We start from the raw sequence: 13344 nt of genomic DNA on the forward strand, positions 1-13344 counted from the left end.
GAGCAGCCCCTCGAGCTCCTGGGGGATGGCGACCACCGGGCACACCGCGAGCCCGGGGGCCGTGCCGGCACGGCGGCTGCGCAGGCAGCTCTGCTCTTGGGAGCAAGGCAGGTGGGCATTCGCCCCGGGGGAGCTGGTGGCCTCCGAGAAGCCTCCAGCAGCAGGGACAGAGTCACAGAATCATAGAACCATTTAGGCTGGAAAAGACCTTTAAGATCAACCGTATCCATCAAGTATCCAACCGTACCCATCTGTGTCCAACCCTAAGTCCATCGAGTCACTGGGGCCATGTGAGCTGCTGCAGGTATTAGACAACAAGCTCCAAATTTTCAATGCTGACCAAAACAAACCCAACAGCTCCCTCCGACACCAGCAGGAAAAGCCGGCAATGAACTGCATCAGCAAACTTGTCCCAGATCTCTGCAGACCAGGCTGCGATTTCAGAAGACAACGTGGGGCAGCAAAAAAGCACACAGGAGACAGCCGGGTTTCCATAGGAAAAAAACCCTTTTATTTAACAATATATCAGGTTCCATCACGGCTCCATGGAGTTCAGATGCCACAGAGCTGGTTACCGATGCCGATGATATGCTACTGGGCGGGAGAGCTGGGGAGAAGGCGAAAGGAATCAAAAAGAGGAACATGACACGAAGAAACAAAAGTCTGCGGCGCCGGGGAGAGCGGCCGACGGGACCCCGGCGCCCGGCACCACCGGAGCCCCACCGGCAGCCGAGGACGATCAACCAGCGCGGGATTGCCGAGCCCTGCTCCGGGACGTGCCCCCTGCAGCAGCCCGGGGAGGCGCTGGCACAGAGGGTCCTTGCTCCCTCCGTGCCACGGCCGAAGCCCCGGCGTCCCCCCGCACCGCCAAGCTGCGCGGTGCCCAAACCGCTCCAGGCGCTCGCCAGCGGCAATTCCCGGCCCTCGGCCAAAGCCCGCCATCCCGCGTGCCCTGCGCCGGCAGCGGGACCGGCCACATCCAGGCTCCAAGCCCGAATCCACCTCTCGGCTAACGGCAGCAGAGGACGGACAGGGAAAACCTCGCAGCCTGGACGTTCCGGCGGTGCCGGCACCGCGGCAAAGGCAGCCGGGCACGGGGTCGGGGCAGCGGCCCCGCGGCTGGTTGATCGCGTGACGCGGGGCCGCCCGGGAACGCGGGGACTTTTCCCACCTCGGGACGCGGGACCGTGGCGAGGGCGCGGATGCGACGCCGTGGGATGGAGACGTGGTCACAGCTCTGAAATGTGGGAGCGCGCGACGCGGGTGTGCTGGTGCGCGGTGTGGCCGGGAGGGAGGGAGGACCAGCCCTGCTCCAGCACCTCCAAATACCCCCCCCAGGGGCAGCGGAGGCTGCGGCAGCCCCCCCTCACCCTCTGCTGATATAATGCAGATTCACGGGCAACTGCCCGGCTCCTGTGAGCAAGTGGGACGACAGGGAGCTCCCGGCTGCCCACGGGGAAATGCCAGGCATGCCGGTGACACCGGAGATGGCTTCGGTGGGCACGGGGACCCCTGGCACTGCCCTGTATAAAACGTGGGGGCTGCTGAAGAGGAGCGAGCCGCCCCCGGCCCGGGCAACAAGCAGAGATCGGGCTACCGTGTGCTTGCGGTTGGCAACTGGAAGATAGGGATAGCTGGGGAAAGGGATCTGCAACAGCAGCAGCTCCGCGGGTCTGGAAAAGCGGATCAGGATCTCGGGATGCTGCATTGAGTTACACATCCCGAGGTTCAGGTTTTTTTGGTTAAAGACAAAAAAGGAGATAAATTTGATGCTCCTTTTGTTCACCTTGTGCTACCGAGCCTCTTGCCTGTGCTCAGGCCGGGGCTGAAAGCTCTGCCCGGACCCAGGACGGCCAGAAACTCGCTGGGAAAAAGCCAAGTCTGACCCTGCCGCGAGTGCCGGCGCTGTGCCGGCGGCAAAGGGCACGACCAGCCCCGCTGTGCCGCGCTGGGGGCAGAACCGGTGCTCCTGGCCTCGATCTCTGCTTGGGGCCTGGCAGATCTTGCATTATATCAAGGGCATGGCCCCTTACCCCATCTCGACCCCCCCAGGGGGGACCGAGCCCCCCCCCGCAGCCATTCTGCCCGGCAGCACCCGCACACCAGCACAGCCCCGCGGAGCAGCTCCGGGGCTGAGCGCAGTATGACAATGTTTTACACCCGTTCTTGTGGTTAAAATTTCTTTTTTTTTTTTCTTTTTTTTTTTTAGTTCTCATTTGTTTTTCTAAGAAAAAGCAACCAGAAAATAATTCAGAGTTTATACAAAACATCTTTACATTATTTCTTCCAAAAAAGACTAGTATTTACACAAACAAAATGGGGGGGACAAAAAAAAAAAAAAAAAAAAGAAAAAACCAACCAAACTTCAATGCTTTCAATGAAAAGAACCGAAGGGACACACTCCGTTTCAGGACCCAGCAGACCGAGGTGCTCAGCAAAAACCAAGAGTTCCGATTTCACCCTTTCTTCACATATTTACAAGGTTTCTCAGCTGCCCCCAGCAGCAGGAGTGAAGCTGATGGGAGCTGCTGAGCCTCAGCCCAGCTGGGGACAGCCACCGTGCCGGGGAAGAGCCACCGTGGGAAACCACCCAGGGCCATCAGTTTGCTTTTGGTACAACCCATGGCCAGACTCCTTCCCTTCTCCTCTAAAAACAAACCAAAACTAAATCATTTTCCAACCGCCTCCTCCACGCCAGCCGCTGCTCTCCGGGCTGCGGGGAGAAGCTCCCCATCGATAAAGCATCCTTCACCACTGCCACCACCATCACCACCGCCCAACCGCGGCTCTGCTCGCTTCAGGAACTGCAGGTCATGATTTTGCAGATGGAAGAGGGCACCGGTGAGGGAAAAGGGGGATTTTCTTTAAGACACAATTTTCTGTGATTTCTGAGAGCAGACCCCGTCCCCCGGCAGGGAACGGGGGTCCCGGCAGGGAATGGGGGTCCCGGCTGGGGCGGCTCCCGGCCCTTCAGCAGCAGCCCGGGGTGGGCAGCGCTGGCATGGATGCCGTGGAGGAAAGGGGGCTGAAAGGTGCTACACGGGGGGCCGGGGGAGCGGGGAGAAGGGCTGGGCAGGGGGGAGCACCCACCGCGGCTCTTCTCTCCTGAGGGCAGTAGCCGGTTTAGGACCCTGGCAGCCGTCCTCACTTCGGGATGCCGAGGGCGGGAGGAGAGCTGGGGCAGCCTGCTCCGCTCCAGCCCAAACTCCTTTTTAGAAAAAAACCAAAAAAAACCCAAAAAAACCCCAACAACGCGACACCAAGGGATGCTCCCGTCCCGCTCAGGACCGCGGCCAAACCCCCAGTACAGCATCCGAGCCGCCAGGTTTCCCCGTCCCCTGCTCTGCCCCTCCTGCCCGCTCCTCGTCAAGGCACTTTTGCAGAGCAGCTCCCTCGCTCTTTGGGCACTTCCTAACGCGGGTTTCGAGGCCCTGGGGACAGGCAAGGACAAACCAGGCCAGGCAACCCCGTGCCACCGCAAACCCACCGCCCGGCAGCGCGGCGAGCCGCCCCGGGGGAGCAGAACCGCCTGCCCCACGCTTGCTCCCTGAGCAAAAGCAGCTACTTCTGAAAGGAAAAGAAAGCGAGGAAGGAGGGGGCGGCCGCCGGCCCCCAGGCTGGGACAGCCCGAGGACCGGAGGGCAGCAGGGCACGGCCGCGGGCACCGCCAGCCCCGCCGTGCTCACCGGCATCGGCTACGGTGCCGGCGGGTCCTCCCGGGGAGAGAAAGCTGGGAACGATCCCGCCAAAGGAGCCCAAGGCTCAACCCCCTCCCAGTTTTGGGCAGGAGATGGGCAAGGCAAGGGCAGGGGGAGCCCGGGCTGCGGGACCCCCGGGAGGTGGCACGGCCGGGTGATGCTCCCGCGGGCGGCAGGCGCTGCTGGGGACCGGTTCCCGACGGCAGGTCCCGCAGAGGGGCACTGGGTTGTCCTGGAAAACCAGGCGGGTGGAGAAGCCTTCAGCTCCGCTCCCAACCAAGTCAAGCCCGGTGCTCCAGCCGGCCGGAGGGATACCTCCCGGGGGGCTTCCAGCTCTGAGCGCTGGCCTCCTCCTGGCACCCCCAGCTCCCCCCCCCCGGCACGGGCTGTGGGTCGGGAACGTTTGTTTTCCAGTTTTCCTTCCCAAGGAAAGCCACCCGCAGCATCGCCGGCTGGGGTACAGGACCGGGGGCTGCAGCTACCCCCTGCCCTCCCGCCGCCCCCCACTTCGCTTCCAGCAGGCTCAGCCCCAGCCCAATGGAAACCCTCAGCAAAGGCTTTTCTCTGCAGCGGGGTGCCCTCGGGGGGTCTGGAAGAGCTGCCGGCCGAGGCCGCTGCTCCGCGCGGGGCCGGAGGAGCACCCGGACTCTCGCGCACTGAATGCTTGAGACATGGTATAGATATATTTTTTTTTTTTCTTTCTTTCTTTTTATAAAGAGACTAAAACAAGAGTCAACAGCTACGAACACAAAAGTTTAAAAGGGCAGCGGCGGGAGCAGCGGGGTCTGCCCCGCGGCCGGCGGGACGGCGTGCTGGAAGGAGGCGACGGCGTGTGCCCGAAGGCGGCGGGCGGCGGGCCGGAGTCCCGCCCGGAATTCACAAAAATAAAAATGTTACAAAAAATTAAAATAATTATAATAATAATAATAGTAGTAGTAGTAAATCGGGTTTGCCAGCTTCCTCCCTGCACAGTTGTCTGCATCTTGGCACCTAGGCAGAGCATCCTCCTCCTCCCCCCGCGGCTGCTCGCTCCTCCTCGGACCGAGGCTCCTCGCCGCGGCCCTGGTGTCGGTCCAGGCTCCGGGACCCAAGCGGCGGCCGACGCGGCGCCAGGCGCACGGGCACTTCACGCAAGGACGTAGGGGCGACGCAGGGAAATCCCAAAACGAAAAGGGGAGGTGGAGTGTCCGGGATTGCCGGCGGTGTCCGAGCGAGCACGGAAAGGCACGGCGCCCGCCCCCTGGCCGGCCGCAGTCTGGAGAAGAAGAGGAGGATGCTGAAGGCTCACCCTCGAGTCTCGGGATTACAAAAGCTGAGAACTACAAAACTAAATACAAAGGGGAGAAATCAGCGCGCGAGCGTGCGAGCGAGCCATCCGCTCTCCAGCGCCGGACCCCGGCGCTCCCCGCGCCGTGCCGTGGGGTTCGTTTCGCTTCCTCCCTCCCGGCGCCAGACCGCCCGTGGGGAGACCCGGGGGGGGCGGCTGCCCCCCGCGCTCGGCGCTCCCGCGCTCCTGCATCGGCGGCTTGCCCAGGCTGCTCCTCACACCTTGTAGTAAATGTTGGCTGGGCTCTGGGGGGGCATCTCCTGGACAATGTAGACGGGGTGCCCGTAGTCCCCGCTCACCTTCTCGTAGTGCGGGCAGTAGTTATTCTCTGTAGTCCGTAAGGGGATGATGATGTCGCTGGGCTCGGAGCCCGCGTTCCCGCTGCATTTCGGGCTGGCCAAGGTGCTGAGGGACAAGGCTGCGGCTCGCTGCTGCGTGTGCTTCCGGTGCCGCTTGCGGATCTTGATCAGGAGGACGACGAGGAAGATGATGATGAGGATGAAGATGACGCAGCCGGCGCCGATCGCCGCAAAGACGGCCACCTTGGAGCTCAAGAAGCCGTCGCTGGGACCTTGGGTCTCCTGGCCATCCTGGTTGACGGAGCCTGCAAGGCGAGGGGAGAGGGGTGTCAGAGCCCGGCGGGCAGCAGCCTGCACCCCGTCCCCGCGCGGGTCGCATCTGTGGGGCGGGTGGGCGAGCCGTCCATCGGAGCCCCTTCTCCACCCCCCAAAATCGGCGCAACGGCTTCCCTCCGTGCTGCCTGGGGAGGGGAGCAGCCCTCTCGCCTCCGAGGGGCCGGCAGCATCTCCCCACCTTCCCACCCCGTCCCTTCAGCCCAGCCTGCAGGCGCTGGGCAGGGCAGGCAGGAGCCCTGGGCGTCCGCTGGGGAGGGACCACGCACCCTCTCCCCCACCCCGCATCGCTGCTCCCCCTTTCCATCTCCCGGCCGATGGAGCAGAGCGCTGCTCGTGTCCGGGTGACGACCGGTCCGGACCCCGGGAGCCTTTGCTCTCCGCAACAGATCTGGATGCTGTACTGAAAGTGGGCTCTGATACCTGGAGCCCCGCGATAGCCGATTACTGACCCCCCACCTCCTCCTGACCCCCGGGCCGGGGCAGCCCCAGGCCCCCGAGGGAAGAGTGCTTGGCTGGCCGAACCGGACGAGAAGAAAAGAGCAACTCTTCCCTACTTCATCTGATTTCACTTTTCTCTCAGCAGGGTCAGGAACTCAGGAAACCACCTTCAAAGGGCTTTCACACTGGCTCAGCTCAAAAACCCGAGGACCTCACCTCCTCCAAGCCCTCTCAGATGTACTGCGAGCAACAGATGGTCAGCGAGGAGGAGGAGGAGGATGAGGAGGAGAGTGCTGAAACAGCACTTCCCTGCAAAGCTCCTGCCAGGACATACCGGAGCCGGGAAAACAAACTCGAGCTGCTCCGTACTGCAGCCTGGCTGGCTGCACCGTGCCCTGAGCCAGAAGGCACAGGGCTGGGGCAAGGAGATGCTGCGAGCAGTAGGGACGGCAGAGATGGGCACAGTGCTTCCAGGAAACCCATCTGGATCCTTGCTCTGGAGCGCCTGGTATCCCCAGGATCCATGGAGCAAGCCCGGCTTGGAGCTGCTCTGCCGGCAGCAGCTGCCTGCCAACCTCCAGCCCCGCCGGCAGGCAGAGACCCCATCCCTCTCCTGGGGCGTCCCTGGCAAAACCTACCCGGCTTGCCGGGCTCCTCCACCGCGGGGACCTTGCTGCGCGGGCTCTGCGTGACGATTTTCATGGTGTTGTCAGACTCCTTGCTCGGCCGACTCGTCGTCAGCTGCTCTGGGATCACCGCGTTCGGATCTGGGGGAGGAGAGGGAAGGGACGGATGAGAAACCTCATTCAACCTCGATGGCGGCAGCTCGCTTCCCCGCCTAAAGAACAACTGCCCCCAAAATCCCAGCCAGCCACCTGCCACGGGGTGTGGGGAGACGCAGGAGCAACGGGAGATGCCGAGAGCAACAGAGCAAGGCTGAGCTGCTTCAGGGCTTGTGGGAAGCAGCCTCCCCACCCTAATCCCCCCCGCTTTTATGTTTTCTGAGCTCCTCTGCGTGGGTTGGGGCAAGTTTCTCGCACAGGCAGCGGGAGGAACGGGAAGGGAGCCTGCCAAGGCTGCAGCGCTGCTTCTTCTGTTTATTATAAATACTGGGCCCAAAGTGAAAACACAATAATGAAAAGCAGCCACCAGGAGCTGTGCATCCGGGTCGGGGGCCGAAACGAGCCCGAGGCATCGCTGGGACTGGGAGGCAGCCGGCAGCTCGGGACGGGAGGTGTTGGGGAGCTCCCTCCAGGACAAGAGCACGCTCTGCCACGGCACTACCACCGGCGACACCCTTGGTGTCCCACTGCCACCGTCAGCCTGCATCGTCCCCAAAGCACGGTGGCCACCACCGCTGAGAGCTGCCGGGACCACGCTGAGCCCAAGCACTAAAGCCTGCCCAGCTCAAACCCTTCTTTGGGTGCCTGGCAAGTCATGGGGGCACTGTCTGTGCCAGCCCCCCCCCCGCCGAGGCACTCGTACAGTTCGTGGGTCCCGTGCCGAGCTAGCTTCCCACCGGGACACCAACCACGAGGTTAACACAGAACAATTACTCCATTTTAATCCCAACGCACCAAACGTGTGCAAGTGTTGGAAAAGAAAAAAGGGAGGGAAAAAAGACCCTAAAAATGAGATTCTGCTGAACTAACCGAGGAGGCTTCGTAGGCTCCAGGGACCAGCTGGCCTGGCCCCAGTTTCCCCAGAACCCCCACAGCACAGCAGGACAGGGGCCAACGTTTTGCTGGGCAAAGGCATTTTGGCGATGGGAGACCCCAGGGTGCAGAAGGACTCACCCTGCCCCACTTTCATGACAATCTTCATGGACCGCGTCTGGCAGACCCCTCCTTCCCGGTTCTCCAGGCCATCCAGTGTCCCGTTGGAAGTGGCTGCAAGAAAAGAGAGGGAGTGTTAGGCAGGGTTCCTGGGAGCTGGAGCGGCACTGCTGGGCACGTCCCAGTTCCCCCCAGGCACCACCGGGCAGGACCCCGCTGTCCCCAGGCACCGCGAGGGAGCTGGCAGGAGCTCAGCACCTCCTGACGCAGGGGCTTGCTCCTGACCTCCTGCTGCGGCCACTTCTTCATGCCCCAGTCTGAAGCCCACCACAAGTGTTTAATACACCGAGTTCTCATTTTCTGCACCTTCCAAGGCTGTTCGCAGTGGTGAGGATGTGATCCCTCCAGCTTCCCCTCACTGCCACATCCACACAAGCAAGCCATTCTCCGTGCCTGCACCCTCCTCCCCCTTTAATTCCTGGATAATTTCCTTTGCTCCTTGGTGTATAATAGGAACACATGCATATGCACAGTTTAAATTATACATATATAATTACACACTGTGCCTCAGTAAAGAATGTAAACTCAGAGCCCCAATAGGGTTGAGTGGCTTTAATTGCAGGGCAGAAGTCAGTTATATTCACATTAACTTTTTGCTTTAGCCGGCACAGATTTTTAAGCCTTTCAATCCTGCGGGAGCACAGGGAGCTGCACGTCTCCCACCGCCACCACGCAGAGGAGGACCCCCACCCAAGCACCCACCAGCCCTCTGCCGTGGCAGGGACAGCTCAGGGCAGGGGTGGACACGAGAGAAAAAAACCCCAAACCAGAGGATTACAGGATTAAGAACCCAAATGGCAGATTCTGCTAAACATACTCAAAAAATTGGCTTCTGATCCCAAAAGGGCCCTCGTTGCCAGCAGCAGTGAGCACCCGGTGGATGCTGTGCCGAGGTGGGTGATGCGTTGGGTGGCTCTGGCACGCAGCTGGCTCTCCCCAGCAAGCAGGGATGGTTACCAAGCCGGCACCTCCATCCATCACGGCAAACGCAAATCATCCCGGTGCTCCACCAAATCCAGGCACAGGGACTCATTCACCCAGAGAAGCAACAAAACCTGGGAGGAGCACGGCGACAGCATATGGCATGAGCGGGGCTTAGGAAAGGTGATGCAATGGAGAATCACGAAGCTACGGGGATAATTTTACAGAGACAAGGCAGTGAAGCAAAGCAGGATTTGGCCAGCACAGCACAGCCAACACCTACCGCGAGCCTCAACGCCAAAACTCAGCCCCGGGGTTTCAGATTGCCTGTGCAGCCCAGTTCCTGCCTCCACCCTGCAAAAACTCGGGTTTGGGGAGGCGGGGTGACTGATGGTCGGTGGGCACAAATCCATCAGACCCCGCTGGGTGTTGGTGAGGAGGTGATGGGAAGAGGCTGAGTTATGGAGCAGGGTCTTTCTTTTTCTTCTGCACTCCCTGTCCCGCAGCAGGACCCTTGGGTGCCTCGATGAAGGCTCGATGCTAGGCTACACTGGAAAGCGAGCCTGGATCACGCTGGGATGCAGGCTCAAAGTCCATCAGCTCTGTCCAAACGCCTCTGTGCAATCAAGGCTCTCGTGTGAAACACCAGCAAATGTTTTACTAATCAGAAAGTCGTTGGGCCGTTTGCTGAGTTATCACCTCTCTCGCGGCAGGGTTTCACCTTCCAGCAGCTCCCTGGAGCTCCCTGGATGGAGCCGTACATCCACGCATCTGGGATTCGCTGGCAGGCGTTTTGACAGGAGCACTGTCAGCACAAATCCTGATGCAAACGCCTGGGAAACAGGATAAACATCCCCCTACAGCCTGCACAAGTTCCTCCCAATGTGAACCAGAGTCAGGGCCTGAGTAAAAACTCCCCATAAAAACATCTTGGGGAGATAACTCTGGCAGAAGGCTCAGCAGCCCAGTTCTCCCAGGCCAAAGGCACTGTTTTGCGGATGAAATAAGCTGATACGTCCCAGCTCATGGCCCTGAAGCAGTTCCACGAACAGCTTCCCAGCACCGTGCCACAGGTTGCTCCATCTCAAACAGACTTCACCCGTTCATGCTGCAACGTAGCGGGGCAGGGGAAAACAGAGCAGTCTGTAAAAACCAGCCTCTGCGAGACCTCGTAAGGTCTTATTTATAAGGTAATAAGCTAATTATATCAAAACGATCTACAAAGTGTGGCTCGAGTGTGGGGAACTAGGAGATCCTGCAAAGGTAGAGCACGCAGCAGTAACGGGAGACAGCAGTTCCTCCAAAATAACGACAGAGACATTGCATTTGGATACCACAAAATATTAACGGTTCAAGCAGGACAGAAGAATGGCAGCTGGAGTCACAGGGACGGACGAGGAGACGCAGCTGAGCATCCTTCCTCCCGCGCCACACACAGGACTTTGTTCAAGAAGCCTCTTCTTGTTCTGATCATCATAATGATGAGGGGAGAAAGTAGCTTTGAAAGGGAACCGCATGAAAAAAAATGAAGCAGCTACTTGAGAGAACATAAAAAGGGGAGGCTAAAAGGGTAAAACGCTTGCAAAAACCATGGCGATCATCTCCGGTACAGCCTCTTGAAACAAGGACACACGCTGCCACACTCTGTATAGATCCAAAATGGGCCAAACCAAAGCAAAGCAAGATGTTCCACACAGCTGGTGGGGCTTCCAAAAGTCAAAATCCCATCCAAACGGCTAAAAGAGAGAGTACAACATCTGGCGGGTTTTATATAAAGACGTGGGACAGGCTGACGTGTTGCTGAGCAGCAGGTCCGGAGGCGGGCAGGGGGCTGCGGCCGGGGGGTCCCCACTGACCCAGGGGCAGGGGTCTGCGGCGGCGGCACTGCAGGCTCCTCCGTCGTGCTTTGCTCGGAGCTCAGAGATGGAGAGCTGATCCTCCCGCTCTGTTTCTTGCTTTCAGTGGAAGATCTACCAGCAGAAGGCCACAGGATCAGGCCGGCACCGCTCCAGCAGAGACGCGCAATCCAGGAGGCACCTGGCAAGCAGCGAGACGGAAGCCCAAAGCGTCTGTGATCCTCGCCGCTGCGCTCATGGGAGAGCGGCGGAGGCACCACCGATCCTCAACGGCGGACGAAATTCAGCATCAACAAGTGCACGGTAACGCAGGGGAGAAAAAGGTTAAATCCACAGGCACAACAGCGAGCTGCAGGGAGAGGCGAGAGGCAGCCTTGAGCCTGGGGAGAGGTGGCCGCAGGGCGGGAGCACGAGGCAGAGCTATAAAACGATGGACGAAGACAGGCAGGGAGCTAGGGATACCCAAGGGAATAGGAAATGGCAGGTCTCAAGCGACGGCTGTGATCTCCACGCGCCGCATTTGCAACGTGCAGCTCTCGCATCAGCAAGGCTTGATCTGGCCAGCCCCAGCAGCACGGAGTGCATGGGAGCATTTTCTTGCCCCCCTTCCATTTTGGAGGGACTTACTTACAGTTTGGCTGTAGGACTGGGAGAGCAAAAGCAGCCTCTGGACAGATGACTTCTACTCCGGCTTAAAGAAAAGGCAGCTCCCAGCCCAGAGAGCTATTAGATGCCTTTCCCTTAATGAAGCATTAAGCCTCAGGCTGCTGAGTGATGAGGGTTTAACATTGATACCATTAACCATGTAATTGCTTGTCAATTTAGAAGAGATGCTCAGCGTGCATGGAAGCACAGGCAGGACCTCCACTTGCTGGCACAACTCACCCCGGTCCTCGGGCACGAGACCAGCGAAACACCAAGTCCCAGCCCAGTGACACACGCCAGCCAACTGGGACAGATGCCTCCGAGAGCCCCAACAACCCCAGGTTTCCACCTCCAGCAGCAAGCGGTGCCGTGTGCTGTCCCCAGTGCATCACAATCTGCCTCCCCACCACTAGCACTCAGAGTGTCACCATAGCTTTTCTTCCTCCCCTAAAAATATTTCAAACAAGAACTTGGGTTTTGGCAGATGGGAGACTCTGGAAGTAATACCTGGCAGCAGATGAAGGCAAGGGTCTCTTAAACGGTCAGCTTTGGACAGAGCGAGACGCTTGGTTTCTCTTCTGGATTCCCTCTAGCAGGACTCCGTTATGATTTGGGCCCCAAAGCACAATTAATGTGCTGAGACTGTAGCGAATCCAAGTCTCTTTCCTTTTATTATTCTTAATTACTCTTCCATCTGTGCGCCGCAGCCCTGCTCCAGACCCAGCCAGGCGCTGTGTGGACGCAGCCCGGACACCAGCCCCGCAATCCGCCCCCCCCCTCGCCCCCAGACCCGTCCAAGATTCCCGTTTCCATCGCGCAGCTTTAGGCGGAGGCGGCAGCATCCCACCGGCACCCACCGCCACTCGCCGCCAGGGCTTCGGGGTGCCCCCGCAGCCTGACCCCCATCCCGCCGGAGCAGACGGGGCGGTGGGAAGGCACTGACCGACCTCGCTGAGGGGCAGCTGGCGCAGAGCAGCCTCAGCTCAGCCAGGACACCCACGCCAGCCTGAAAGACCCTCTTGGCACAGGTGAAGACCCTGCGGGGGGCCCTGAAGATGCGCCTCACACACCTCCGGTGCGCTCGGACGCTGCGCCGGCAGACCCTTGCACGAATCCACAAACAGACTCTATTTAAAACAAAAATCTAGCTCCTGCCACCTTCCCTCTCCTCCAAGTCTTTCAAGCTGTTTTAAGCACCCTCAGTACGGAGGTTCGGGTGTTGCATCAGCAGAGGTGCTGTACCGGTGCCCAGCTCCCTCACGGGCACCGGGGTCCTTCCTCCCCCCATCCCGGCCAGGGCTGGCACCCCAGGGGACCCCCAAAGCCACTCCAGGTCACCCAGCAGAGGCAACCGCCTGCTCCACCGCACACAAGTGCCCTGGGGCTGCCCAGGGAGCAGGGCTTAGTTGCAGCCCCTTCTCCTCCTCCTCCTCCTCCTCCTCTCCGGCTGAGCTGGGAGGTGGCAGGGGCACGCAGCCCGGCTGCATGCAGCCTACACTCACGGTATCACCACCATTACTAATATTAACATCATCATCATTATAATTACTATTATTATTATTATTACTATTAATTATTATTATTATTTCCTTGTCGGGCCCCACTGAAGGGAGGTGAGCCCACCACCCCCCCCTCTGCAGACAACCCCCCTCCCAAGCCCTTTCCATCAGCTCCGGCACATTCGCTGGGTCGGCTGCCAGAGCAAGGGCAGGGGCTGCGCGGGGGGAGCCGAGCCCCACGCTGTCACGCTGCCAGCGAAGCCGGCAGGAGCCTTCCAGCCCAGAGGCAGCTGCACCGGGAAGGGGCCCTAAAGCCCCAGAAATGCGTGTGCAAGCCAGCCCAGCCCTGTCCCGTCCCCGAACGGCTGCAGGAGGTGCAAGGCTTGGGTTTCACACACCCTCCTGGCAGCTCCAGAGCTGCTCCAGCCTCCCAGTCTGCAACCGAAAGAGAAGAGCCGAGCAGCTAACCCCGAGGGTGCCCAGGGGGTGC

General features: G+C 60.1%; 1 protein-coding gene across 1 annotated transcript in view; it reads right to left on the minus strand.

The window, feature by feature from the left end:
- Positions 1–488: 488 nt before the first annotated feature.
- EFNB1 (ephrin B1) overlaps positions 489–13344 on the minus strand; it is a 56710-nt gene continuing 43854 nt past the window's right edge. The window contains exons 3-5 of the mRNA XM_029997042.2: positions 7895–7987; positions 6737–6865; positions 489–5629 (exon numbers count right to left, since the gene is read on the minus strand). Of these exons, the coding sequence (XP_029852902.1) occupies positions 5241–5629; positions 6737–6865; positions 7895–7987 (611 nt within the window). The 3' untranslated portion in view covers positions 489–5240. The remainder of the gene's footprint in view (positions 5630–6736; positions 6866–7894; positions 7988–13344) is intronic.

The sequence above is a fragment of the Aquila chrysaetos genome, chromosome 21 (assembly GCF_900496995.4).
Source record: "Aquila chrysaetos chrysaetos chromosome 21, bAquChr1.4, whole genome shotgun sequence".
In the NCBI taxonomy this organism is placed as follows: domain Eukaryota; kingdom Metazoa; phylum Chordata; class Aves; order Accipitriformes; family Accipitridae; genus Aquila; species Aquila chrysaetos.